This window comes from Motacilla alba, chromosome 1 (genome assembly GCF_015832195.1).
Source record: "Motacilla alba alba isolate MOTALB_02 chromosome 1, Motacilla_alba_V1.0_pri, whole genome shotgun sequence".
Taxonomy (NCBI): Eukaryota; Metazoa; Chordata; class Aves; order Passeriformes; family Motacillidae; genus Motacilla; species Motacilla alba.
The window spans coordinates 107,032,622-107,060,014 of NC_052016.1; the positions used below are offsets into that span (position 1 = coordinate 107,032,622).

General features: G+C 38.4%; 1 protein-coding gene across 4 annotated transcripts; it reads right to left on the bottom strand.

Moving 5' to 3' along the window:
* Window positions 1-12,860: 12,860 nt before the first annotated feature.
* On the bottom strand, window positions 12,861-27,123 carry FANCB (FA complementation group B). 4 transcript variants are annotated; one of them, XM_038153631.1, is made up of 9 exons: window positions 26,906-27,123; window positions 25,305-26,342; window positions 24,165-24,317; window positions 23,556-23,648; window positions 19,164-19,292; window positions 18,014-18,180; window positions 15,486-15,940; window positions 14,429-14,666; window positions 12,861-13,345 (listed from the first exon to the last, which is right to left on the bottom strand). In XM_038153631.1, the coding sequence occupies exons 2-9, from the start codon at window positions 26,235-26,237 to the stop codon at window positions 12,925-12,927; spliced, it is 2,589 nt and encodes an 862-aa protein (XP_038009559.1). In that variant the 5' UTR covers window positions 26,238-26,342; window positions 26,906-27,123; the 3' UTR covers window positions 12,861-12,924. The 4 variants fall into 4 exon arrangements, with proteins under 4 accessions (XP_038009559.1, XP_038009550.1, XP_038009539.1 ...); XM_038153622.1 differs by having other exon boundaries at window positions 26,892-27,123; XM_038153611.1 differs by having other exon boundaries at window positions 26,626-27,123.
* Window positions 27,124-27,393: the final 270 nt, after the last annotated feature.

Here is a 27,393-nt window from a genome sequence, read left to right on the forward strand (position 1 = left end):
CCCCAGCCTGTGGCTCCAAGCCCTGGGTTGTACAGTCCCTCCTCTTTCGGGACTGAGAGTCACACTCTGCACCCGTAGGTCCCGGTCCCCACGGGGGGTTTGGCTCCCTGCAGGAGCTCCCAGCCAGCACTACACAAACACTGCCCCCCATGAATGCAGGGGAGCCCACAGGGCTGATCCCTGGACGAAATGGTCCTCGTTGGCATCCAATAGGGGAAAATTTGGTAAAAAAAATTGCAGTAAAAAAGTGCAGTAGCCTCCAAGGGAACTCCTGGTATGAAATCATAACAGGCAAAACAAAGCATTTTCTCTCAACAAAATGGTTCACTTATTCGCTGTCTTCTCTTTACATCTCCAAGCAGAATGGCACAACATTGGGGAAAGCACACCTTTGCAAAACCCAAATATAGTTAAGGAATATACAAACGAAAATACCGTGCTCTTCCATAATAGAATTCTGGGTGGATTTTCAGAAATGGCAAAATGTCACCTACGTAGGAGGTAAAACAAATGTCCCACGTTATCCAGCTGGTTCCCGATTCTGTCTACTGCAACACATCGAGAGGCATCTTGGGAAATGCTTCATATAAAAACTATAGTTAAAATGGACAGAGAAGCATTTTCTTTGGGAAAATGAATCCCAAGAACATTAAAGGATGTTTCCTAAGTGTATGGTGTTCTAATGAGGAGCTAAGACATTGATTAAGTCCCCCAAAGGTTGATTTTAAAACAGAGTTCTCTGAGCACAAAGATAAATTATCTATCTTTAAAAATTATTCCAGCAGCCAGTTTGTTGCATGCAATACAGCAGTGTAAGCCATCAAGTGCAATTCCTGCTGCAATCACTGGGTGGCATTTGGAGGCATTGGATGAGTTCAATTTTGGATGGTAAATGAAATGGAATATTGCATTTTATACAGGGTAATGAAATGTAAGCAGCAGATCAGTGACAGAAATAAGAATGCAGGTGAGTGCTAGATATAGGTTTATAAAAATTCTAGAATAAATATACATATGTCATTAAAATACTTAAAGATTACTGTAAGGTGCTTGATGATAAGTAGTGTTATTAAGGCTAATCTTAGGATAAGCTTTGTATTATGAAAATAGTGACTATTAGTCTTGTGGCTGTGTGCCAGACATCATCCCACTGGGCAGGTGGGATCCAGGTACATTGCTCATCTCACCCTTAGGCTCACACAAACTATGGAAAAGCAAACAACCACTGGGCTCCCGTGCTGACCCATCCCCTGGGTGCACCTGGATGGCCCCATACAGACACAGCTGCAGAGGCCACATCAGTCTGTGATGCTGCTCCTGTACAGGCTGGACTCCCATCCTTCCTTCCTTCCCCACTCCTTCACTTCCTCCCTTCCTCATCTGTCTTGGTCACTCCTCACCAGACTCAAAGGGCTGTAAAATTGTACCTGCCTCACCAAATGCAGCCACAGTGAAACAGGCCCTACCAGTTAGGAAAAAACCAGGCAGCAAGTTCCCCTCTTCCCTTCTGTTGGACAAGCCACTGCTTCATACTGACAGAAATGTAAGTGCTGCTGAGCCCTCATGGTCTGTGGAAGTGTGAATTCAGTGTATAATGAGGTGCCCCCTGGTTTCAGCAAAGGATTAAAAACAAAGAGATCAAGTTTAGTTTGTCATTTGAAGGACAAAATCAAGGAGGAAAAAATCTTTTAGAAAGAAAAAGTATGTTTTGTCTTCACTTTGAAAAGAAGAAAAACTAATCACAAACTGCCTCCTTCACTTTGCTTCTAGAATTACTTCTGGACAGAAGGGAAGGGGGATGAAAAGTTTTTCTGGTTTAACTTTGGGTCTGGCAGTTCTTACTAGGAAAAAACAATCAAACTTTAAATTATTGTGAAATTGTAGAGGAAAAAAACGGGCAAATAAAGTGCTATGAGAGAATGAAATATCTTTTCTACACAGAAATCCACCTTGCCTCATGTCTAATACAGAAACTGGGGGATTTTGTACTGAGCAGCAAAGTACTAGCAAAGACTTAAAAGTACATAGCTCCCATCAGTATTTCCCTATACAGTCATCTGTAGATATAGGATTGTTGGGATGTCCCTTTCCCTAATATTTGCAAAAAATTGTACTGCTGGATGTAAGTCACTGTGTGTTTATCGACCTGAACAAGTATGCTTTAAGAGAACAGCCCCTCAGTTTCCATCAGAAATGTACTGCCATAATGCATGTGTTATGAAGAAACCTGTTTTATATCAAAGGAGGAGGTTGTTTCTCAAAAACAGTGGTGACAAGTCTTTTATTGAGCCATTTATTTCCCTTTCCTCCATCATCATCACCCCTTTTCCAACATATGCAGTCAGGACCATGAACACCAATTGCTGAGTTGGTGAAGTTGCAGAATTATAATTATTTCTACACACTGCTTTACCTCCCTTGTGCAGGACTCTTTCTCTGGCAAAAAGCAAGAATTGAAACAGGAGGTCCATCTAAAGGTGAGATATTTGCATGAGACTAATGCATTAACCTACTCACCACAAGCAATTCCTGCTGCCTCCTAATCATCACACAAACATGGCCAATCTCCAATCATGATGTCAAAAATATTGCCTTCCTGACACGTCTGCTCTTCAGCCTGCCACCTGCACGCACCCACTGGCAGCTGAGTGCTTCAGAATCGGATCCATCAACTACTGCTGGGAGCAGAAAGTCAGTCAGTGGCACTCCCTGTTCAAACTGGAAATGGAGATGTTTATTTCTCAGCATTGCAAAGATACATCTAATCACCCACCTCATAAATAACATTTTTTTTTTTGCTTCAGGTCTGAATCACAAAGTCTCTGGGTCGTTCCCAGCCTGTCAACAGCTGGAAAGATGAGGGTATCCAGGCCTGTGCATCCTGATCCTCTGTGTGCAAACAAAGGAATCAATGCACTGTTTTTACTCTGTAAAAAGAAAGATGCTCCCAAACTGGGATCTGCTCCTAAATTTGGTAAACTTTTTTTGGTAGCTATCACTGTAGGCAAGAAACTGAGACTGATGCTGAAAAACAAGGATTTTTATAAATCAGATTGTGTTCAGGGGTAAAACAATCGAAATAACTCACAGCACAAGCCTGATACTCTGTTACGAAGCTCAAGGCACTTCCACAGATATAAATAAACCAGCAGTGTAGTACCCTGCCGCCGTCACTCGAGCAGTGTGTGGAACTATTTATACACGCAGGAGCGCTATTTCTGCCACCACATCCCCTGGAGCATTGCCTCCGGCCGCGACGTGCCATGCAGCGGCAGCCAGGGCCACCCACAGGGGCTGGGGACACGCCGCGGGGCCCAGAGCATCCCCAGGGCCATCGAGTGCAGGCTCTCTCCCAGAGAGCAGAGGATTCTCTGAAAAGGTTGTCTTAAAAATCCTCTGTGCAGCTTTAAGAAAGACATCCACCGTGCATAGACACAAACAACCTCGCGGCATCACCTCCTATGTTACGTATTCCCAGAGGCCAGCTGCAGACAGATGTGCTTTCACTGACTGGCATCTTAGTGCACCAATGATTATTAATCAGCAGACATGCTGTAGGCTAAAAGTAGCTAAATGCCAAAGAGAGATTTAAATACAATTTTTCCCCTCCAAGAGTATTGGAAGGATATTTGAATTAGTATTTGAAGTATTTGAATTTTGCCAATTTCAATTAATATATTGAAATCACTTATGCTTTTGGAAATAATATTTCATTTTTCAGGTATCAAATGAAGTTCATTATTCTTTCTTTAGTGATACAGTCTTGTTTCTAAGACAATACAAAGTCAACTCCTTTCTTCCTTCCATAAAACACGATTTTGCAAACATTTTTGTAATGGAGAGATGTTAGAAATGAGAAGCTCAGCACAGTTTACTGAGGTAAGATTTGCTCTGACTCAGAATAGAGTGGGAAGGGATTCCAGCACAAAGGTGAGGTAAATCAATACACATCACCTGCAATAAAAATACAAATTCTACAACTATAAGGGAAGAGTAAACCCTGTTCAAATGTATAACAAACTACTGATAATTTTTTGTAAGTAATCTGAAGTAACAACATTGTTTAGAACCAACAGATGCCTTTGAAGCATTTTATCAGGATCAGCTGTCTTGTAAAACTTGTTAAGCTAAATAACAGATTCTGTAGTAACATCACTATCTGCCCAAGACCACAGATAAACTATATAAAGAATGCTGCAAAGAAAGGAAGCTGATTCCCAAATTGCAGTCTCACAAGTCATCAAAATCACCTCAAGGTGCCCTACAGCTGGCTTGCTGGTGGCCTAATGTTTCTGTTCTTCATCTTTCAGACTCACAAGATGGCTTATGTAGCTTAACTACATTCATTATTCCAGTCTCACTTTTTCACTTGATAGCACCTCCCACAAGGATGGCGCTGATTTTTGAGTGGAAGGGTAATGGACAAAGAACTCCTTATGTTTTGGTTGGCATACTTGAAATAATTTGGTAATTCCTTCTGGAGATGTTTATTTGAATATCTGAAAGCACTATTTAGCTTTCTAGTTACTCTTTGTGTCTCTAAAACTTTATGATAGAAGTGAACTTCTAAGTATCTCTTTATTTTTTGTTATGGTATTAGAAGAACTTTAACCTAAAATGGAAAAAGACCTCATACAGTATTTCTACTACAACCTGAAGAAGTGGTGTTTCATTGCTCTGAAATTAAATCTAACTTTAATGGATTCTCATAGTTCACAACTGAAATCGGGTTTTAAATTCTAGCACACCTTAGGCATTCAAAGCACAGGTATTTTAGTATTTATCCAGTCAATCCTCAAAATGTGCAGTTTGCCATGAAGATATACACCCTGAAATATCATTATCGATACAACAGGCTGTACAGTGTTACCCTCTTGAACATGGGCACATTATTGGCCAGCTTTACTGCAAACAATTTCAAATAAAATTGAAGCATCACGTCTGTTGCCAATGTAAATATGAAATAAGTAGGAACGGAGACTCAAATGAACAGTGACCAACTGCAGAATAAATGCAAGCCTGAATTCATTGCTCTGTTTAGAATTTATTAGTTCTCTGCCTTTACAACTTCAGAAAGGCATCCAAGTCATACCTACCAAAAAAATTACACTAATGGCTGATAAAAGGCTGGGCAGAAAAGTAGAATATTTGTGAATCTAGATCTGTGAAACTCACTAACTCTCCTGCTTAAAACAGAGACAAAAAGACCAAAAAAAACCACGTTCTGAATCATGACAGGGATGTGCAAACCTTGAAAGTTCTCAGGAAGCCTCACCACCGTCTTGGATGAGGTTTAAGCTAAAAAGTGTAAGAGGTATAAAAATGAGTTCAGGATGGAGGAAGGGGAGGCAGTGGGGAACATGAGGCATTGCACTGGATTCCAGGTTTAAAAATTGACATGCTGAGGGAAAGGGCAGTTAGGGTTGTACACAGATGAACCAACACCTCCCAGCCAAATGAAAACAAAATGCTGAAAAGTCAAAGATTCTGTGATATTGAGAAGACTGTAATATTTTTTTTAGGTGTACAGCTGCAGTGCTGGCATGGGGGTACATGGAGTGGGTTGAAAAATCCATCTTAGGAATGGAGAACTAGTATTGGGAAAGATGAAGGCTCAAGAATGGCACACAGCAGTGTTCTCCATGGATCAGCTGTATCACTTGTTACACTCGACATGTGTATGAGTGGGTTGATATGCAACACATCCTTAATAACTTCAAGGAAAAAAGAAGCATTTCAGATGGTGTTAAGGGAAACATGACTATAACCTCAGGCTATCCACAGTAAGTTAAATCATTCAGATCCTGGATCACTCACATTGTTAATGTGTTACTGGTTTAGACATGCTACTAATTTATAGAAGGTTAATGTGGATTGTTGAAGAATTAAATTCACTCCAAGTGTTCTCAACAGCCATTAAGAAAGAAGACATTGTAGAAAAAACCAATCTCAACATGACATGTCTCCTCTTTATCCTCTTTTAGATTATAACATGCCAATTTATGGAGAAAATACACCAGTTTGCACAAATTCCTGCCTCTTTGGTGGGAAAATAGAGGAGGTATTTATTCTTTTACCAAGCCTTTTCATAATTATTTTTAAAAACTACACACTTAATGTTATTTTACTTTATTACTTAGTTATAACTTCCCAAGAAAATATATTAATCTTTGGGGAAACGCAATAAGCAGGGATCATTTGTTCAAGCTATTTGATTATTTCTGCAGAGTCTATTTCATTATCCCTGTCCTACAAAATATAGGGAAAAGTTTTAAAATTAGCTATTTCTTTCTGAAGAAAAATGCTCCAGTACTGAAGTATGAATTTTACACACTGGGTCATATATATATGGTCTATATGTATTCAGAGCACGTTTAAAAATTTAGCTTCTTTGAAACGAACACTACATATTCTTTCCAGAAAATTACTGAAAGCTGATCTGTAGCTAAAAAGTTATGACATTTATTGGCAGGGTGGTGTGTACTATGGAGGTGCTTTGCTTTGGAATAGTGCACACTGCAAAAGTAAGGGAGATAAAGATCTATAAAGATAGTACCTTAGGAACATTTTTTTTTTTCATTTCTGCATTTACACAGGCACTCCTCTGTCCAAGTGGCTGGTAAATTATGGAGTAAACTTTAATAATAAAACTCTTTGAGTGTTTTAGTAAAACTATCACAACACAAACACCCTTTCTGAGTAACTGAAAAGAAATCATGTACTTTGAAAACAGGGACATTGTTAGGGAGATCAATCCCAGTGAAGCCATCAGCATTAGCTGGTCAGCCATTATTCCCCGCAGGAATGTGTAATTTCAGCTCTGCTCCTCTTGAGGTCACAACTGCTATTCTCCACAGGGTGGCAGTTGTATTTACTTACCTTCCTGTCAATCCACAGACAGGCTTTGGATGGGACACTTGTTGAAAGGGCCACTCCTATGTACAACATGACAACTACACTGACTCTCCAGCTTGGGGAAGAATTCATAATCTAATGAATGTGATCAGAAATGAGAATTATTTCTCATGGACACTGCATATTCTAAGAAAGGTCATGGGATCTTCAAATCCAGCAGCTCCTCTCCTGGACTATTCGACCTTATGCTGACAAACAAACAGAAGCTGTTAAACAGGGAAGGTTGCTGAACTAGCCAGACTGTCTTGTATTATTTTTCCTTATATTTGTGTTGAAAAATACATGTAACTCCAATGTAACAATTTACTTTGCTTTCTCTGATGTAACTATCTCATGCAGCTGATTTGAGTTGATTAAAACAGCTGGTATACTATCTGCATTCAGAGACATCTGGATGATTTGATAATTAGAAGGTTTCATACTACTTTAAAAAAAAAAAAGAAAGGGGATTCTGATAAACCCCCCAGAAATTCACTCCTTTCTGGAAGCTTGTGTGTTAACAACTCATATCTAAAAGGAGTTTAAAAATTCTATTAGTATACTAACCTGTCCAACAAGTGCTGAATTTTCCTAAGTGAGGTTGAGAAAAGGCAAAATTAACGCAAAACCTTAAAATGTTGTAGGCTGCATTAAAATCTATTACCAACAAGTAAAGCAGAAGTGTGAATGAGCCTTAACTTCAGAGATCTTATAAAACAAACAAAAAACCCTGTGCAGCTTATCAGCATAAACATCCATGAAGAGCTGGTAGAAAGCTCAGGTCAGGGCTGTGGAGAGGAAGTGCTTTTTCCTGTGTTGCATAATTACTTGCAGCACTTGAAAATTGCATCTACTTTGTTCGTGACTTTTATGTGTAGATTCTGTGATTCAGCAATTTGGAAAAGAATGTATAACTGTTTCCTACAGGACAAAGCACGGCAAAGTGATTTTTTGCTTTGTTTTTTTTTTTTTTTTAATGCATTTTAAAAGTGATTGCGGTTATGGTTTTCACTATTTGATCACTGAGGGGAAGGGAAGAGAGAGGCATGAAAATACAGTCAGAAGAGCCTGTGCAGAGGGAATAATAACAGACTTCACAGAAAGAGCAGACTCCACCAACCATAAATTTTGGAAGTTTTTGGCAGCTTCTGCATTTCCCCTCATGCTTGAGAACATTTCAAAGGCAGGATTACAAAAGAAGACATGTTCAGTTCGAAACTCTAAGTGGGGCTCCGGGGAGAGGGAAGGGGCAGGCACAGAGGCAGCGCACGCTGTTTTGAAGGACTCACTTCAAAGCCTTCCCTTTCTCCCTGTCTGCCAGGTAAGGATCACAGCCCGGCTCATGAGTCACCACCTCCCCATTTAGACAACAAGGAGGAGGATTAGTTCACCTGAGACTGCTTTACCAACCTGTGCCTCTGACCTAAATACCAGAGTTAAGCACCAGGGTTTTGTGAATGCAGGACTCGAGGCAGGAACTGGACCGATACAAACCCGGCGCTGGGCAGCCTTTGCTCTAACAAGCACTTTACAAACACAGCTGCTATGAATTATGAAATTCTCGATATATTCCTGGGATAAGTTTTTCACATACCACAAACATGAGGTCACAGAAAAGACCTAAGTAGTATCATCTCCTGAAAGCAATAATTAACATGACTAAACAACAGCATCAAACCTCCTACTCTTTTGCTTTTTCCCTGGGAGGATTTCTTGGCTAGAAACTCCTGCTGATGTTCACCTTGCTCATAGCCAATGGCTTGCCTAGAGTGCAGAAAAGAAAATACTGAAAAAAACCACAACCAAACCTCAAAATAAACGAGACTGGGCAATAAGTAACTGCTCAAATTTACAACTATTTGGGATTTTAAATCCTGGCATTGATTTTTCTTTCCACTGTTTAAAACTTCATTTCTCCCAGGGAAGTAAAGACAGGAGGAGAAGAAAACTACCACTGTTTGAATACTCCTTTTGCTGAGCCTATCATCTTTGCTAATAGCCTTTAATGAATAACTCACTCAGGGATAAACATGCTACCATTATTATTTTGTCAGCAGAGTCAGTATGATTCAGAGGAGAGCAGTCATATGACTGTCACAGTTCCCAAATTGTGAAAAGATGTGGGAAAACAAAAATTAGCAGCTGAGAGGGAAGGCTTAACTTCTACTACTATGAACAAGTGAGCAGCCTGTGGCTGATTTGGAATACATACACACACAAACTTAAAAAGGAAATATCACTGTGTGACAGAAATCACTGTAGAACAGACAGGTCTCTTTTTCCCGAGAAGCTTTAGAATGACAGAAAAAAAATACTGTAAATTAATCTATTTATTACACCAACCTGGCCAGAAAAAGCAGAGATCTTTGACACACAATTCCTCTTAGGGTCTTAAATCATATTGACTTTAAAAGTGCTAACATTGTAAGAGTGCATCCAGGCATGACAGCTCATACTTCCTATGTCAGACTTCCTTTTTGCATATCTGTCTTTTGAAACATGTGATAAAAGAGCCATTGCAAATTAAATATCTGCACACAGAGCACTGCCATGGCCAGAAGATTGGGACCATTCCTATAGATACCTGTCAGACACCACTGACATCTGCTGGTTTCCAGAAATCAGGACTACTGGGGTCAAGACAAGTTGATTCTGGGCACAGTTTTACTGCTTATCAAAGGTCCCTTTGTGTGAGTCTATGTGACAGGGTTCTCCAGCTCAGGAGGGAGGAATGTTTACCAGCAAGCAGCAGGTTGAGGGGATTATTACATGCTGAGAAGCAGCATGTGAAAGGCTCCCAGGACTTGCTCCACAACTGTGGAGACCAGTTGTTCTGTTAAATCCACCAGAACTGATAAATTCAGAACACCAGGAGCGTGCTGGCTGTGTACAAAGCCACTACACACATGAGTATCAACCATGGTTTGCATTAACTTGGATCATGTGGTTGCTACATGCAAACAAAAATCTCTAGAGGATTACACATACACACCTGATGAAGCAAAGAGCTCTTCAAAGGACTTTGTAACCTCCCTAGGAGCCAGAGGTCCCAGGGTGGGGACCGACCTCCCAGTGTAACACTCATGACTACTCCTACAGAGGAGTCATGAGTGTCAGACAGTGGTGTGAATAGTTATCTGCTAGTAGTAGCAGCTTTAGTAGCAAAAAGCCTTCTGTTCCTTGGGATGTGTATGTTTCCTGACTTGATCTACTATCATGGAAAGGGGAATTTATTTACAGAATCAAACATCCAAATATTTTATCAGTTATTTCTTGGCAGTACTAATTCCTCCATAAATAGGACTGCTGCTGCCACTGATTTAATTTCTCAAATGACTTGTTCAGAAAAGTACTTGCAAAACCCACTTTAAGCAGGATCTCACTTCCGAGACTTTCTTGGAGGTCCAGAAAAATGGGACTCCCAACAGCTCATGACAGAAACATGGTTAGCCAACTTAATCATTTTTCTAGTCCATGCAATTTAGACTTCTCATTTGAACACCAGCATGCACAGACATTAATCAGCACAGGAGACCAAATAAGTAGGTTAACACCTTTAGTTGCTTTTACCTCTGAAAGGCAAGTTTAAGAAAGCAAATACCTCTAAACAAAATGTCTGCTGCTGCCATTTGAAGATAAGGTTCTAGAGAGCCTGAATCTTTGTTAATGTCTGCTCCATTTTTTACCTTATCTCTGGCCAAAAAACACACATATCAGCAGAAACCTTTCAAGTGTTTCCAGGAGATCTTTAGATTTTGGCACATAAAAGTAAGGCAATATGCAGTACACCCGCATCACTACCACTGGAAGTTGTACCATGCTATTATGCATTACTAGAGAGTTGAAGAACTGCTCCCAGGAATCCTAGAGCTGTTAGGAAAGTGTTTAATGACCTCATCTGATGATTTACAAAATAAGCATTCATGCCTCAGGAAAGTCTCTTTAGTAAGAACATGTTGTTACTATTCTACTCTAATAATTTCACTTCTACACTGCTGTGATTTCACTGTTTGATTCTTTAAAGTAACAACTCCATGGAAGTAGAAACAGCCACCATTTGTGTTTAGCCGCTTTTCCTCATTTGTCCCACTCTTTTATTTCAACAAAGAGATGTGAACACAAATGGAAGTTTCTATTTAAAGACAGGCAGACCAATGATGGCTAGTTATGAGAGCAGGCTGCTATGTGCTGACAAAAATCAACTGCTGGACTGTTTACTCTGCTTTGCAAAATCTCCTTCAAGTGCCCTGGCCCGAACAGTAGCTTTGTTGCTCTGAAGGTTTCTGCTCACGTGGCTTAGATGCAAGCTACAGGATTGCACCTTGAGATTTTTTGCTTCATTTAAGTGTTTATAATCAGGAACTCCTGGAAATTCCAGTGACAACTGACTGCCAAGCCCTAATAAATGTGTTCTTAAGCTTTGACTATGGCCTGACTGTGGCTTAACAAAGAAAGAATGGTAAAAAAAAAACCCCTCAACTTTCTCATCCAGTAAATACTGAGATTCAAATACCCATGATAATTTCTTAAGACATTCTTAACATCTTAATGGAAGATTTCCCTTTTCTGTGGCTAAAAAGGAGTAATTTAATACCTTGAGTATCTCAAAAGGGAAGCTATATCACTAAAGTGGGTTAAGGTTACAAAGTACAGTTCTCTCATTTACTGTTTTTCTAGGCAGTGTTTTGCATTTAATGTGCATCAGTTTACTCCTGTTGCCAGAATGAGAAGATGCCTTGGACTGAAAAACATCAACACTTAATGCTTCTAGAGGACATACATACAGAAGTTGAACTATCTGATGAGACAAAAAGAATTATTCTGAAACATCAGTATCCCTCTGAGTTAATAAATATCTTCCACTTTTCCTACCAGACTTTTATTGTCAGAGAGAGATCATGCTGGAGATGTCAACTATTAACTCTGTTTGCAGAGAAAATGAAAAGCAAAACTCTGACAACTTCAGAAAAATGGTGACAAGCAATAAGAATGTTTTACTTACATAAAGCAGAGATAAAAGGGAGCAAATCACTGTGATTTGGGATTTTCTAACCTTTCTACCCCTCATGAAGCTAGTGGGAAAAAATTGATTAAAAATTACTATCTCAGTAAGTAGTACAGGCCATTCTCTTCCTAGAAGCATAAGCAGGATATTCCTCAAGTCAGCAAAAGAAGGAATAATAATAAAGGAGTTGCCCAACATTATTTGAACTACTTGAGATAAGCCAAAACCACTGAGCAGCTAGCATCAACAGACAATCATCTGACTCTGGGATTGAGCAAGCCAATCTTCTGACACTGAAGCTAGGTTAACTCCCAAGGAAGGCCAGGACTTAGCAGTGAGATCAGCCCTACCACTAAAGCGTATGGAAATGGACCTCTCAAACCTGAAGCAGCTTTATCATGTCATGAATCTTCCTGAGTTCTTCAAATTTGGTTAAGAGGTCTGATCTGGTTCTCCACTTCAATAAATACTCCATAAATCTGAGGGTGGACTCCAGAAGATAGGGCTCAAAGGTATGGAGTTTTGTTCCTCAAGTGGTATCACTAGAAGTTATTTAAAAGGTTTGACATATGAAGATAAACTGTCTCTTCTTTGAATTTGTCAAACTCCATACGCAAATTATGAATTACATTTGGTTGTATAACTTAAATCCTTTCTACACCTGCTGTAAGATTTCTAAAAAAGGCTTACATTTTACATGTATAAACAGTCATCTTTCAAGTTCAATAGAACTATTTTAAAGAGTACACACATTCATTTTTTTTTCTAAAACAGTTCTTTTATAGTCCAAGAATTATGATTTTGGAGTAGGAATTATTAGAAAATACCTTAAAAATATATTTTCAAAATCTGTAACAAAATAATGACTCAATCTTAATATTGAATTCTTCCAATAGTCCTCAATTAAAATACCAGTATTTATCTGTAGAAACAAGACAGAAATGCTATCGAATATAAATATGAAAATATTATTAATGGTATAACTTCAATAAAATTTTTTTCAAAATAAATTTAGTCAATAGTTTCTAGGACTTGGCCAGTCTCCATACAATCATATCTGAACTGAGCTGAGCTTCTGCTATTTTCAAAGCAGTTTTCTGGTACAGGGCACCGTTCAGAGTTTGGTTCATACTTTGCACACTCTCTTCCCGCTCTTTCTGAAGCTTCTTTCTGAATTGCCAGACTCCTTCCTCAGTGTCCAGTAAAGAAGCCAGAGGAGCATCATTGATTTTCTTGCCATACTCACTGCCCCACATCAAGCTGTTTCCAGCTTTAGTTTCCTTTGAGAAAAGAGAATTCTTCAAGGTGAGCATTTCCTTTTCCAGAGCCAGTGCTAACTGTTCAGTAAGTACTCCTTTGCTTTCTGATCTCAGGAGTTTTACACTGCAGCTTGGAGGGAGAACTCTACTAAGGCTGTGAAGGCACTGGAACAAGACAGTCAGATTTCTGTAAAACAAAAATGTATACTCTATAGCTTCCACCTATCACAGAAATATCCCAGCCAGATAACAGATCAATCCAAACACAGGAATAAAAGATACAGAAAATACATTTACAGACCATAAACATAGGGCTCAGTAACTATTAACAAAATGGGAACAAAAATGAATACTAACAAGTAAAATCAATTTTCAAAAGGAACAAAAAGTCTTGAGACTGAAAATTTTACTGATAGACTGAAATGTTTAAGCAATCATTCTTCTTACATGGAGGAAATCAACTCCTAATTTGAGGAAAAGACTGAACCTCACTACAAAATACTTTAATCAGTTACACCTTTTATTTTTTATTTTTTAGCTTGAACTCTTCAAAACAGCAACATTTGTCAATATCCCAGAAGTACTTTTTATGTTATAAGCCTTAACCAGCTAAGTAATAAATTGTGTCAGTATTACTAACTTGCCTAACCTGGCTTAGGAAATATTTGTCCAAGAATCTGCATAAGAAAGGACATCAGTCAGACTCTTCAGATTATTTCCTTTTCATAATCATGGTAGATAGGAAGTAACTATAGCAGAAACATGTACAAAATGAGATTACATTTATATTGCAATACTAAACTAAAAAATGACCTAGCAATGAATTTAAATTTAACTTGGGGTTTGGTTGGGGTTTTTTTAATATTAATATATAAATGTTTAATATTGAATTTTTTTAAATTAACACACATGGAAGAAAAAAATTACAAGTTACACATTATAGTAAGAATAATGTAAGAAAAAAAAGAATGTAAAATTATGATACAGCAAAATGAAGAGAAGGAATAGTACCAAGAAGGTATTAAGGGAGACTAGACTTATTTGTAATTCAGTGCTCCAGCCTAGACAAAATTAAACAACTCAGCTCAGGTTCTGCCATAGTTCTGATCTGAAAACAGGTCTGTTATTGGTGATTGTTACCATATCATCATATTAGCAGCCTATTGGTTATGATTTTGGCTGCTGTTTATGGTACCAGTAAGAAACAGCAGAAAGATAAAAAAGGGTGTATGGAAGAGGAATGTAAGCTATGCTTTTTAAGTCATCTTACCTGCAAAATATTGTTAGAACTCCTTCAAATGGATTTTTCAGGGCCCAATTAAAAATTGTACCATGGACATTTCCTGCTTTGTGACAGAATATGTTGTCCTGGCATTCCTTAAATGGTGTGCACTCCATTTCTCCCAGTAACCATGAACTGACCGGAGTCAATGTGCAGTCACAAGACACAATCTGAAAGGAGAATCTGACAGACACTGCAAGGACAGCAAGTATATCTTCCATGGAACCTGCAGGAAAATACAATAGAAAAAGGTATTTGAACTAAATATTTTGATCATGCTGCATGCATTAATTGAACTTTGATTTTTGGCTCATATTCCCAGTTTTTCTGTGAAGAATTTGCACCTGACTTCAGGCATTCTTTGGGAATTTTCTTCTCACCTAAATTCTTATCCCTGCTTCTGTCAAGCAAAACAGTTGATTAATGGAGAACCACCAGTATAATGAAAGCTCTTAAGATAAACATCACCTTGCCAAAAGAAAGACTATTAATAGCCTGTGATAGTAAGATGACATGTTGGCTCTAGCAGCGACACAGCATTAAAGGAAGAAAAATTAAAATTCATTGCAAACAATAAAAAGGATATTTCATTACCTGAGCAAAAGCCCAGTTCAAAATCAATTCAATCAGGAATATTGAAAGAAATTAAAATAAATTACCTTAATATATGTGTGGATGAGGAAAAGCTTCAATTACTTTGGTATTACTTAAGAGGTAGTAGTATGTCAGAAAAAAACTTCTGTATCTAATTACAGTATCTGATTTATAGGAAAAAACATAGGCTTCAGCATTCTGTACCCAAACTTATCTTCAAAATTATCCTTTCCAGATACCCTTCATCACCAATGCCAGCAAAACCTTACAGCAACTCACTAAACATTTTTTCCATTTTGAAAAATGTTCCATCTCCTATTTCATCCAGCTTTAATTCCCAAAAAATCTGTGCAGCTTGTGTTCAGACAGAAACTTAGCTTGGCACCACCTAGAGTAAACAGCAGAATTAAATATATATATTTATAAATCCAAAGTATATAAATCCATTTACCTGTACAGTAACTATTATCCCTTAGCATCTTTATTGAATATCTGCCATTTGAAATATCTTCCAGACTTAACAAAATTTTCCCACAGAGTACAGTAATCTTTTTGCTCTGCTGTAAACCATCCTTCTGATGGTTTTGCTTCCTGGCATGCAGAAGAACTATGCAGCACACACGATGAAATGCCAGTAGTGGTGAAAGGCTGGTGACAGCAGTGACTGTCTTTGCTCCATCCAGCTGAATCCTTGAAGATCTCTTAGGAAAATCTTTTTTCAGATCATTCTTGCTATACAAATCCAATTTCATTTTTTTTGGAGGAGGTTCAATTTGCCTTGAGGAGACTGCCAATGCTGAGAAGGCTTTGTTCAGCCTAATGATTTTACTTTGACACTTGATAATTGGAGAAATCGAAGAGAAGTCTTGATCCATCACTAAAGATAAAGTGACATCACTCAGTGACCTGTGAAAATCCATACAATATGACTGCACTCCCAGTTCACATTTTTGCCTTCTGAAAAATAACCACAATTCTGCAGACGTATGCAGACATTTAAGACATAAATTCCAATACTATTCCAGATTAAGTCATAGACTGCAAAGAGGCTAAGTCCTTCACATGACTGTTTCATATAAACCAAGTATAAAGATTTTTCAAAATGTGGACTGAATTTTTGAAGAGTTTCTAGGAGTTAGATGCCTCATTTCAACCAAAAGAACCTGGAGGTTTAATTCAGCCAGAAAAAGCTAAAAAGTCTACATAACCTATAAAGATACTCTATGACATTTATGGATAATTTTAAGATTTGACTTTCTTTTTAATAAAAAACTGTAGAAAATATCAGTTCTGCCCTTTTGAGGACTAGAAGCTCTTCTGATACTCTACATTTTTATAGATATTCAAACAAAATTGAATGTAGAGTAAAATATAAGGTTTAAGATACTATTACCTTGAACATGCAGCAATTTCCTGAAATGTGTGAAGTACTTTATTTATTCAACACGGGGCTCTTTCAATGAAATTCTAATATTACTGTTCCAGATCCTCTCTCAATGCATATATTATTCTGTCAGTCAATTCAACCTCAAGATGTCATTGACATTTGAAAGTCTTATGAATGTCTAATTTTCTGTACAGAGAAGTATCACCACCTCATAAGTCAATCTATGATATCACTGCAATCTTGCATTACTAGGAAGCACAAAAGTAATCAATAAAGAATTACAGTGTTGGGGTTGGAGATAAAGAAAGTTCTTTTCCCCACAAACACAGGTTGTTGTTCACAGTACTGAACTGGAGCTCAGAAGACCCAGGTTCTGCTGCTGGCCTGTCAGGTAATCTTGGACAAATGGCTTTTCCACAGATATTTTTGCAACTGTAAAACTGAGGGAGAGGGCTAGACTGTTGCTGGTTTTTAAAATCTGCTGAACAATTCTGAAGTTATAAAGGAATGAAGCATTTCACTTAAAAAAAAAAAAAAAAAAGAGCAAAGGCATCATCATCATCAAAACTAAAAGAACAAACACTAAAAAGGCAAAAAAACAATCTTTTGCCTCAGTGGCTCTTAAGAGAGGCTGTCAAGAGGACGAGGTTAACTTTCTTGTAAAGTTACAGCAATCTGGCAGTTGAGAAAGAATACAGCCACAGCTCCAGCAGAATGGCCAGAGGGCCTAACAGGTCAGCTCCCTCACAGCCACCTGAATGATTTTCAGTGGCATCAGTAGTCTTTGAGCTCAGCCTAACACAGCCTCAGCTACACTGCCTGTGGGAACATGGGTCAAAAGCTAAGTTCTGACTCCACAAAGTTTCCATTACACAATTCACGCTGTAAGTTTATATTTTTACATAATCCTCTTTTTTCACACTGTTTCAGCTTAGTTCTCTCTCTGTAAGGGAAAATGACGTAAGTAGTATTTACAACTAGAAATGAGTAATTATAGACTAAACAAATAATTTTAAAGATGATAAAAAACCCAACCAAATTACTTTGAAGGTTTAAGTATTGTATGTTTGATTGTTCCCCATAAATTACACAAAATACAAGCTGTGCAAGCATTTTGATTAGGCACTTGACTAGAAGAGTTCAATTCAAAAGCTAGGTATTAATTAGTTGGTAAGAGAATTTAATGTATTTTCTTTTGTGTTTCTTGAAGCAAATCAATTAGGAATGGTAAATAGCTAACAGTAAGGGAACTAAGCTAAGACAGACCTTTATTTATAACACATACTGATGTCAGCATTGCTATGTCAACATGGACTACAAAGAGCCATAATTTTTGTCAAAGAACACTCTTTTGTAAAAAGTCTCCTGTAATGTTGCAATTATACTCACACAACTGGTTTCTGGCTGTATTTTTCTGCACAGTGCTACAGAGCAAGCAACCAGTAGCAAAAAAATCTGACAAAGAAACATTTGAAATACTTTATATACACATGTTCAAAATGAGAAAGTTCAAATTTACTGCAGAGCTTAACCTACATTTTCATTTTCTATAAAGCTACCAATGAAATTATGGCATAAGTGTATATACTCACAAATAAAATGATTCAGTTAGCTTTACTCCAACTACCAGGCTGTCATCCACAACACGCTGCCACAATTCCTCTGTGAAGTGCTCTGGGACTTCAGATGCTGAGGGTGTTTCTTTACTAAGAGAATCAGGAGGATCTTCTACATCATCCCAGAGAGAGACAAGGCCTTCCTTACAGAAAAATGTGGATTTTTAGATAAATCAAGCAGAGATTTTGGTTCCTTTTTATACTGTATTACTTTGTGTTTCACCACAAGTAACTGCTGGAAGAGTTTTTAAGATACATAAAATGAAAGATATATAAAAACTATATTTATTTACATATATTTATTTATTATATATAATCTACATTTATTATATATTATTTTATAATATTTACACTAATTTTTATATTATTATTATATATTTATTATATATAAACTATATTTATTCTCTACAATAAATAGGATTAAATTTTCTTAATACACATTATATCATCATGTAAAGTACAACTTATTCTCTCCTCGTAAACACCAGATGTCAAAATCTTGACCTGTCATATAATTAATTTTCCAAAGATTTAAGGTGCTAGAATTTATATTATTGCATTTAATTGCTCAGTACTTTGTTGTGCAAACCCAGAAAACTTGAAAGATGTCACAACAGTAACTGAAAGAGATGAACTCCATTTCAATTAAATTAGGTTTCTTTTGAGCAATGTATTAAAATAAGATTTTCCCAACCTCCATCACCTTCTCAGCCCACAGTTCACTCTGCCCCCATTATAAAATCAATTTTGCTCACATAGTTCTATGACAACTGCCTTTTTGTAACATGTGAGATTACAGACAGATATTCAATATCTAGGCAACTGTGGCAGTTAGAACTGTACACTCCCCTCGTGTTTGTCACTAACTCTGTAAGAGGTTACTCCTCCATGCCACTCAGTTGTCAGGAGGTAATTGTGCACATCGATTTCAAGTAGAAACAACTAAATTTACTCCTAACTACATATATTGGCAAGTTAAGAAAACGAACCAGACTTAAAAAGCAAATTAATGAGTTTTGATAGTGGCAACCCCTACAGGCAAAAGGGGTAAGTGGTTGAGGGCAGCACCCTCTACAAACGGCTCGGCAGAATTCAGAAGTGATCTAACCCATCTCCTGCATTTTACCTTTTTTGAGTTTGGCAGAATATGAGTTCTTTCTTCAACAAGATCTATTAATGCTCTGCAAGATTCAAGAATAACCCTCTTTTGGAGTCCTAAATGCTGCTGCAGCTCTCGAACAGAAGTCCAACCAGCCTGTAAAAGATAATTATTAGACTACTGCACAGAAGATAAGATATTAAAGCTACCAAAATATCTTTTCAGCTTTCCATTTTTATGCAAGAATCACAAATAGCGTTTCTAAAAAATGCTCAAGTCATGCTACTCTGTTGTTAAAATATGAATCTCAGAATCTTGGAATTTCAATATTAAACCTTGAGTAAAGATAAATATTAAGGTAAACTTAATCAAATTACATAGATATTCAGATATATTTCTGACTGATATCATCTTTCATTATTAATCCTGCTTCACTTTTTCATGGATAGCAGTTTCATCTTCTTCCCAAAATTTGTATTGATTATCGGGCAAGTAAATATATTGAAGAGCTGACAGATAAACAAGCAGACACACATGTTGGCTGTGTCTCTGTTAAATAAAACACAATGAAAAAATCCCCCAAAAAACCAACCAAGGAAAACCAACCAAGCAATAAAGAAAAAAAAAAATCATGCCAGCTTCTCAGGTTTTAAGAAAGCTCCTCAAAAGCTATTACCTGCAAAGGAACATCCTGAGAAGTCTAATGCTGTCAAGGAAAGAACTCAACTCCGGAATGCAAAACCAAACTTCTGTCTTTCCCATCCCCTTAGAAAATTCCCCCAAACATATTGGTTTCTCCTGGTCTGGACTGAAGGCACTTGAGACGGTAGTTCGTGTCCAGACTCAAGTGTTTATTATTTCTTATCAGTAAAACAGTCTCACAGCCATGCAGCTTTTCATTAGCAAGGCACAAAATGGCTAACTATCTCTTGTTACAAGGTCTTTTAAGACTAAACTATCCAATTAGGAAAGGACACCTAGATTATTTTCCCTTTTAACCCAATAACTGATCCCTGGAAGCCAGCAATGCAGACTTTTCTGTCCAATGATAAATCATCACCCAAACCCAAGAAGAAGGAGGAAGACGAAGGTAAAGAAGAACAACCTGTCTCTACTCTGAAACTTCCTTCTTGCTTCACATTTATTTCTATATTCTAAAATCCCAAACTCTAAGTTTTCCACCCTGTGATATTACACACTTCTAACCAACTACACACCATAATCCCAATACTATCAATCAATTTTGGAAGCCTTCTTCCCAGCCTCAGGTCAAATTCAGTGTTCTCTTGTGGGTCTGTGCCTTTAAGCACAGAAAAGTTTAAAATTCCCAGCATCCAGGGTTCCAACACAAACACATAACCCATATAAATCCATTAAAAGTCTGAATAAAAAAGGAATTCTTGTAAGTAAAGTGATGTCCTCTGCTCAAGCTGCAATAGCAAAGGACATTTAGACCAACAGCACTCTCATGAAAAGTTTTGCAAAAAAATTGTCACCTATCCAACTGTGAATCTAAGCATCAGATTCCAAGCAATAATCTAGGGGCAGACTTGACTCAAGAGATGAAAATTAAGATGAGTCTATAATATCTTCCTAATTTAGGTCATCAGAACACTAAGCCATCCCATTGGAGCTAACTCCTGAATAAACAACTGAGAACCAGAAAGCAAATGGGGAAGCACAGATGTGGAAGCAGTCAAAATGGCCAAATATTCACTGTTGTATCCTTGCTAACCCATCTGGCTTTTGCAAGCCCTTTTTCCTCCTAAAGCACAAGAAAAAGACCTGAATTCCACCACATAGCAAACCCAAGACTGAGTTGTGTCCCCCTCTGTCACAAGTGACAGGCACATCCTTTCTGCTGCATGCCAAGATGTACTGCACTACAAGCATCAGCAAGAGTTACAAGTTTTGTGCTGTGAAACTAAGAAAATAAAACCAGATCACCTTAGAAGAGAAAATAAACATGAACATAACAACAAGGCAGTCCAGAGCCAAAGACAACAGAGCTGTGAGTAAATCCAGAATTAATAGTCCTTACAAAACTGTCAAGTAACGGGGGGAAGAACAGACCAGTGAACATAAAGACACTTTATTTCTGCCAAAACAATCAACTAAAACCACGAGAAACCCTGTAACCTCAGCTGTTGCAATGGAACTCTAGTAATCTGCCAAAGAATGTCTTCTTCAGAAGATAACAAAACACATGTTAAAATGGAAAAAACTTCAAAGGAGAAAAGGCTGGATTCAGGCCCAAAACCGTGTATACAAAATAAACATAGAACAATTCAAAATTGCTCAAGCTGATCTACTTTTTAAATTTCACTGCCTGCAAAATGCAGTTTATATATATTACTGTGTATAACTTAAACACAACTTACTTATCCAGTGGACTATAATTCACTCCTGACAAAGTTCTCACGTGGTTAAGAAAACAGCTGTGCAGATGTAAAACAAGGGTTAAGCAACACAGATGCAAAAGGGCTGCATCTGCTATTTTATCTTGCTCTAAAACACAAGATTCCATGGAGACTGTGAAAACTCGATTTGATTGCAAATTTCTAGAACACCTGAATTTTGATGATAAATATCAAGAGGCACCACTTCAAGACTAAATAACCTTTGAAAATTCACAAGCTAAGCAGAACCCATCCAGTTTGCCTTCAAAACAAGCATCCTTGAAATTCAATTATATATCAGATTATAAAAGCCAGCAAGAGTACTTCACTGTTCAGCAAATATAATACAGAACAATTGGGATTTCAACAAGTTAGAAACATTGCACCTACTTCCAAATTCATCAGCTTGACAACTTCAAAAATTTACAGCATTAAAACACAGTAAATTTCCAACTGCTTACAATGCTTGTGCTAGCACGTGGCTTTGAAAATTAGAGATTAAAAAGATCTAAAAGCACAGAAATGTTAGGTCTTGGGAAGGATTCTGTGTCTGTAAGAACTGTATCAGCACACAAGAGATAAAATATACAACCAGTGGCTTGTTTCCAGCAGAACCAGTAGCAAGTGCAAACCAGATAATTAATTTCATCCTGACACAGATTCACAGAGCTGTACAGCTTGGTGTATTGAAAGAACAAAGTTATGGAACACGGAATGTACAGCTGTCAAAGGCAGGGTGGACAAGCTCATTAGATTTGTGGAAGGAGCAGCCAGTAAGGGACAGAAACTAATTCCTGTTTTGTAGAAGAGGAAAGTAAGGTAATGAGTATGGCAAGTGCAGCAGAGAAGTCAGTTTTAAAATATGACTGCCAAAAAAGAAAAAAAAAGCAGAAACAGAAAAAGATGCATTTGGAAGGAAGACTGCACTTCTGTTAAAGCCAATAGGCCTCTAATGCTCAAACTGTAAAACAGAAGGATTGGAAGGGACCTCAAGAGGTCCTCAAAATTAATCCAGCTTCTATTTTCTTGGGCTTCTAGGAGGAAAAAAACCATTTTGTCCACTGTTCTCCAAACAGCTTTTATCTTTTGGATGATGCACATAAGATATCTTGTTCGTCATTAGAACCAGAAAAGTCTTTTCTTTTTCAGTCTTTTCCTAATATGTCCTCCTTTTATTTATTTATTGACTGGTAAACTACTACCAATTCATCTGCTTCATTTTTAAAGGCTGGAAATAAAACTGCCACAATACCCTACTCAGTTTTCACTAATCCTCACATGACAGGAATAATTACCTCATATCCAGCCTTTAAAGTACCCTTAGCAAATTAACAACAGCCTCACATAATTGACTCAGTATGAGATTCATGTTCTCCCCCTTTTTTCTCAAATAATCTTCCTATTTGTCAATTATTACCCATTTGGTATAGGCTAATATACACACTGCAAAAGCACTCACACTGGTGAATTTGTTGGGTGGGAAACTCCCAAGTTTCCCCTAGTTCATTTTATAAATGATTCTAGTTAAAAGAAGGATACATTTTAGCTTTCTCTGCAGTACATGTCAAAACTAGCCTTATAAAACCACTAGTAACAGGACCACAAACATGAGAAGGTGGTGAAATAACCACTGTCACCTATGGGAGCCTGCCACTTTGTGACCTGAAAGTTATGTATGTAACGGGGAGAAAAAGAAGTAAACATTCCAATTTTTTTAAGCTGGTATTTAAACATGAGTAAAATGAATGCTAAGGAGCTCTAATAAGACAGCTTCAGCATTATCTCAAACTTTTAATTACAATTAAGTTAGACCAGTACAATTACCTAAATGCACTTATAACAACTGAGAGACCTAAAACAGACTACTACTTATTCAAGAATAAATACTTAACCATGTTGACCTTTTCCCTGAACCACTTCTTCAATAATAACAGTATCATTAGCCTCACCCTCTATATAATGCAATGATACAGAACAGTGATTTACAGAAAATATGGAGGAAGAACTGTTGAGTACCAACCTGTAATCTTGTTTGGAGGGCTCGGACAGTAAGCAAACCATTCTCTTGCAATCCTTCTGCAGCAGGAACATCATGTTTATAATTGATACCACTCTGAAAGAAAAAACAAAACCAAAACCCTGACTGAATTAAAAAGCTGAAAGTAAGGTATAGACTATTACACAGCATTATAAACATCTGGGAGAAAATACAGCAAGCCAGGAGAATCACACTATGTCTTTTAAAAGCAAAATCCTGTTTTCTGAAAGCAATTAGAATTTGATAGTACATAATGGAAAGACCCAATTATGAGAAGATAATTAACAAGCACTATGGCCTAATGAAATTAAGGGTTCTTAGCCAAAAGGTAACCATTGTGGCAAAACTATTATGTATGCAAAGCATTTTCAGCGGCATTAATTTCCCAACAGAATGTTGATACAATCACAGAAGCAAAATAACGTCTTCAGATTATTTAAGATTACAGCAGGGAATATTGTATTCAAACTTCAGGGCATTTCACAGCACACATCCAATTTCACTTTGCATCAATACTTTAATGATTTGTTGAGGTTTTCTTAATTTAGTAAGCACAGACTGAGTAGCTGAGAAAAGGCAAGCTCAACTTACTGCATAGTTGACCTCCCCAAGATCTGTTATTTTGAATGTACTTAACACGTCTGTATTGGAGTCATCCTTAAAAAGCAGTAACAGCTGCTCCCTTCCAGAGCCAATAAAATCATCCACCAGAACACACTTCACTTCTTGCCATTTGGAAGCCACCTACAGTAGAAGAGGTTTTAAAATACATTTATTAGAATAAATCTTGTATTTGAGACCTCATTTTATTGAAGCTTGCTTTCCATTGAGAAAGAACCTATTCAGCTGTGTGAAATACAATAATATTTAAAAGTTTCAAGCTCTCACTCTCACTTCATCATTTAGAGCCTATGTAACTCTGGGAAAAACTAGCCATTTCTCTTAAAAGATCATTTTCCAGATTACAGGCTGCAGAGAAGAGGAAAACTTTTCAGTGTATTCAAACAGCTGAACAGCTGAATGTTGTAACATTTATTCAGAAGCAGTAGTACTTGAAGATCAGTTAAAGGCATTGTACCTTTGATATTGAGAAATATATTTGTTTCACAACAGACTTACCTAAAAGTTAAAGACAAATTTTTATAATAATGCCAGCAACTAAACAGTACAAATTTTTATTTCCTGACTTATAAAGTCTTGCTGTCAGACTACTACAAAACCCCAGCAGAAACTTTGTCTCTCCTAATTTTAAGAAACAATAGCAAGGCCTTTTCCTGTCATTTTCATAAAAAAACATTTTCTAGCAACAACTTTTTGTTATTAGGAATTAAGGCTCAAAAAGTTTTGATGTCTCAACTAGCAGTTTATACTTTGCAATGATATGAGTATCATATCACAACTAACACAAATCATCCAGGCACACTCATAACTGCCTTACAACTTCAAGTTTTCACACTGCTGCAGTTTTCAATTAACAACAGAAGCTTTGGTCAGATTCACAAAGTTATTACTAAATGAGAAAATACAAGCTTCATTTCCAGATATATAAGCAAGCAATGGAAGCAAAACAATGTCATACTTTAGACAGGTTATTTTACCAGCAGCAACAATAATAAACAAACAAGAAATCTAAAGAACTTAAACATGCAGGTTTTTAGTTGCAGGACATTCAATAAGACAATATATAAAAAAAGACTGCAGTAAAATGAAGCTGTTTAAAGCCAACAGTACCTGCAAGCTGTCTCTCCTCTGCACAACACAGCTATTTCCAGAGGGGAAAGACACAGCAAATAGCAAATCACTGCTGCTGGTCAGAGCTGGTTTTACTGAACATGGGTTTTCATAAGGAAGCTCACAAACACCTTTAGGGGCACCATTATGGAACCAAATAAGCTGGTTCTTGTGGGTTATGGCAACAAGTGATATTCGGAGCTGTTTTCTCAATCTCTCACTCCTGCAGACGCAGACAGAGGACACCACTCTGCTGTAGGCATGAGGCATGAAGCACGTGCCACTCAGAAACTTCTGTGATTGAATTGTGTACCCGAAGAACTCACTGCCCCAGACGGCTCTGTCTGAAACAGAAAACCTGTCTGGGTCTTCAGTCTCTGGCAGGCAAGCAGTTCTTACCCCTAAGACAACAGTGCCTTCACCCACAATTTCACCTGTCCACACCACACAAGAAAGGTGAACAGGAGCACTTTGAACCACGCAGGTGTTGGAAGAGATGTAGAACAGCTTGTTGGCGTGTCTCCACAGCAATGATGGGCCAGCAAACAACCTGATGTCTTCTTTTAGCTCATAATCCAATGTGAAATTAAAGGATGGCTCAAATTGGTTAGAACTGTGAAGCAACAACAAAAAGTATTTGACACTGTTCCATTTTTTCTTCTTTATCAAAATGCATGGAAGAATAATCCCTGTTCTGGAATCTGTTGTACAGCTACAACAAATAATTTCAATTTTAGAGTTACTGGCTCCCACGCTGAATGCTCCACAAGACTTCTGAACAAACAGCTTAGTGTCTCTGTTGAACGCCATCCTTCTGACACATAAATTCATTGTTTTATCATCTGCTTCCTCTGCATGCTTTGGTTTTGACAACTGAAATACAAGGACTTCACCATTGTAGGACAAGAACTGATCTTGCTCACCCAGAAGCATCTTGATTTATCTTTATATATAATCCTCTACAAGAAAATCATGTGTTCCTATTTCTGTCAGGCTTATTTCTGTGTGGAAATTTTAACCTTTCTGGACATCTTCCATCTACAAAAAGCAAAAAGAAAATAAATTAAATTGTTTTGGGACAAGCTGAACAGAGCTTTAATAATAACTATGCATTGCAAAGCAATAACACAGAAAAATTTGAGAATGAGGCCAGTACGTGCTTTAATCTCACAGATTAATAATGAAGTTAAACAACTTTGTTCTGAGAAATTAAACTAGCAGAAACATTTCAGAAGTGTTTCTTTACCAAAGTATGAATTCTGTGGTTATCAACAGCTGCACAGTGTAATAGAAATGGATAGAAACCAAGCCACACACTCACAATTCGTGCAACTGTATTGAAGAAGCCACAAATAAACTGAGACGGCTGGAAAGCAACTGTGCTTTGAGTTCTGAAATTAAAGAGCCTTGTCTCGGGCACAGTGGTTGTTAATAGCTATAATTTATTTTTCGTTAAAAATTATAAGGCCTCGAAGGAGAAAGTTCTCTGAAGAACCATCCAGTCATTTTGCGGACGGACAGACTCCCTCTCTCCCTCCCCGCTCAGAGAAGGCCCCGGGGAGCCGGAGCGAACCGCAGCCGCCTCACCGAGTTTCACTCAACTTGCAGGACCGGCAGCGACGCCCCTCGCCCGGCTCAGGCCGCGATACCGCCCGCTCCGGCACAGACACCGGCTACAGACAAGGGCAGCGACCGCGGGCTCCGGTGGGACCGCTTCGGGCCGCGCCGTTCCCAGAGGGGCCGTGCCGCTCGGGGCCGTGCCGCGGTTCCCGGGGGGGGCCGTGCCGTTCCGGGCCGTGCCGCGGTTCCCGGGGGTGCCGTGCCGTTCCGGGCCGTGGCGGTTCCCGGGGGGGCCGTGCCGTTCCGGGCCGTGCCGCGGTTCCCGGGGGGGCCGTGCCGTTCCGGGCCGTGCCGCGGTTCCCGAGGCCGTGCCGCGGTTCCCGGGGGGGCCGTGCCGCTCAGGCCGTGCCGCGGTTCCCGGGGGGGGCCGTGCCGCTCGGGGCCGTGCCGCGGTTCCCGGGGGGTGCCGTGCCGCGGTTCCCGGGGGGGTGCCGTGCCGCGGATCCCGGGGGGGTGCCGTGCCGCTCGG

Excerpts from the sequence above, each read along its gene's own strand:
- FANCB (XM_038153631.1), bottom strand. The coding sequence starts at position 26,237 with ATGCTTCTGGGTGAGCAAGATCAGTTCTTGTCCTACAATGGTGAAGTC. Across the intron at positions 15,941-18,013 it reads CTAACTGAATCATTTTATTT|GTCACTGAGTGATGTCACTT; the intron begins GTGAGTATATAC and ends GGATTTTCACAG. Across the intron at positions 13,346-14,428 it reads GTTCTAACAATATTTTGCAG|AAATCTGACTGTCTTGTTCC; the intron begins GTAAGATGACTT and ends TTTGTTTTACAG.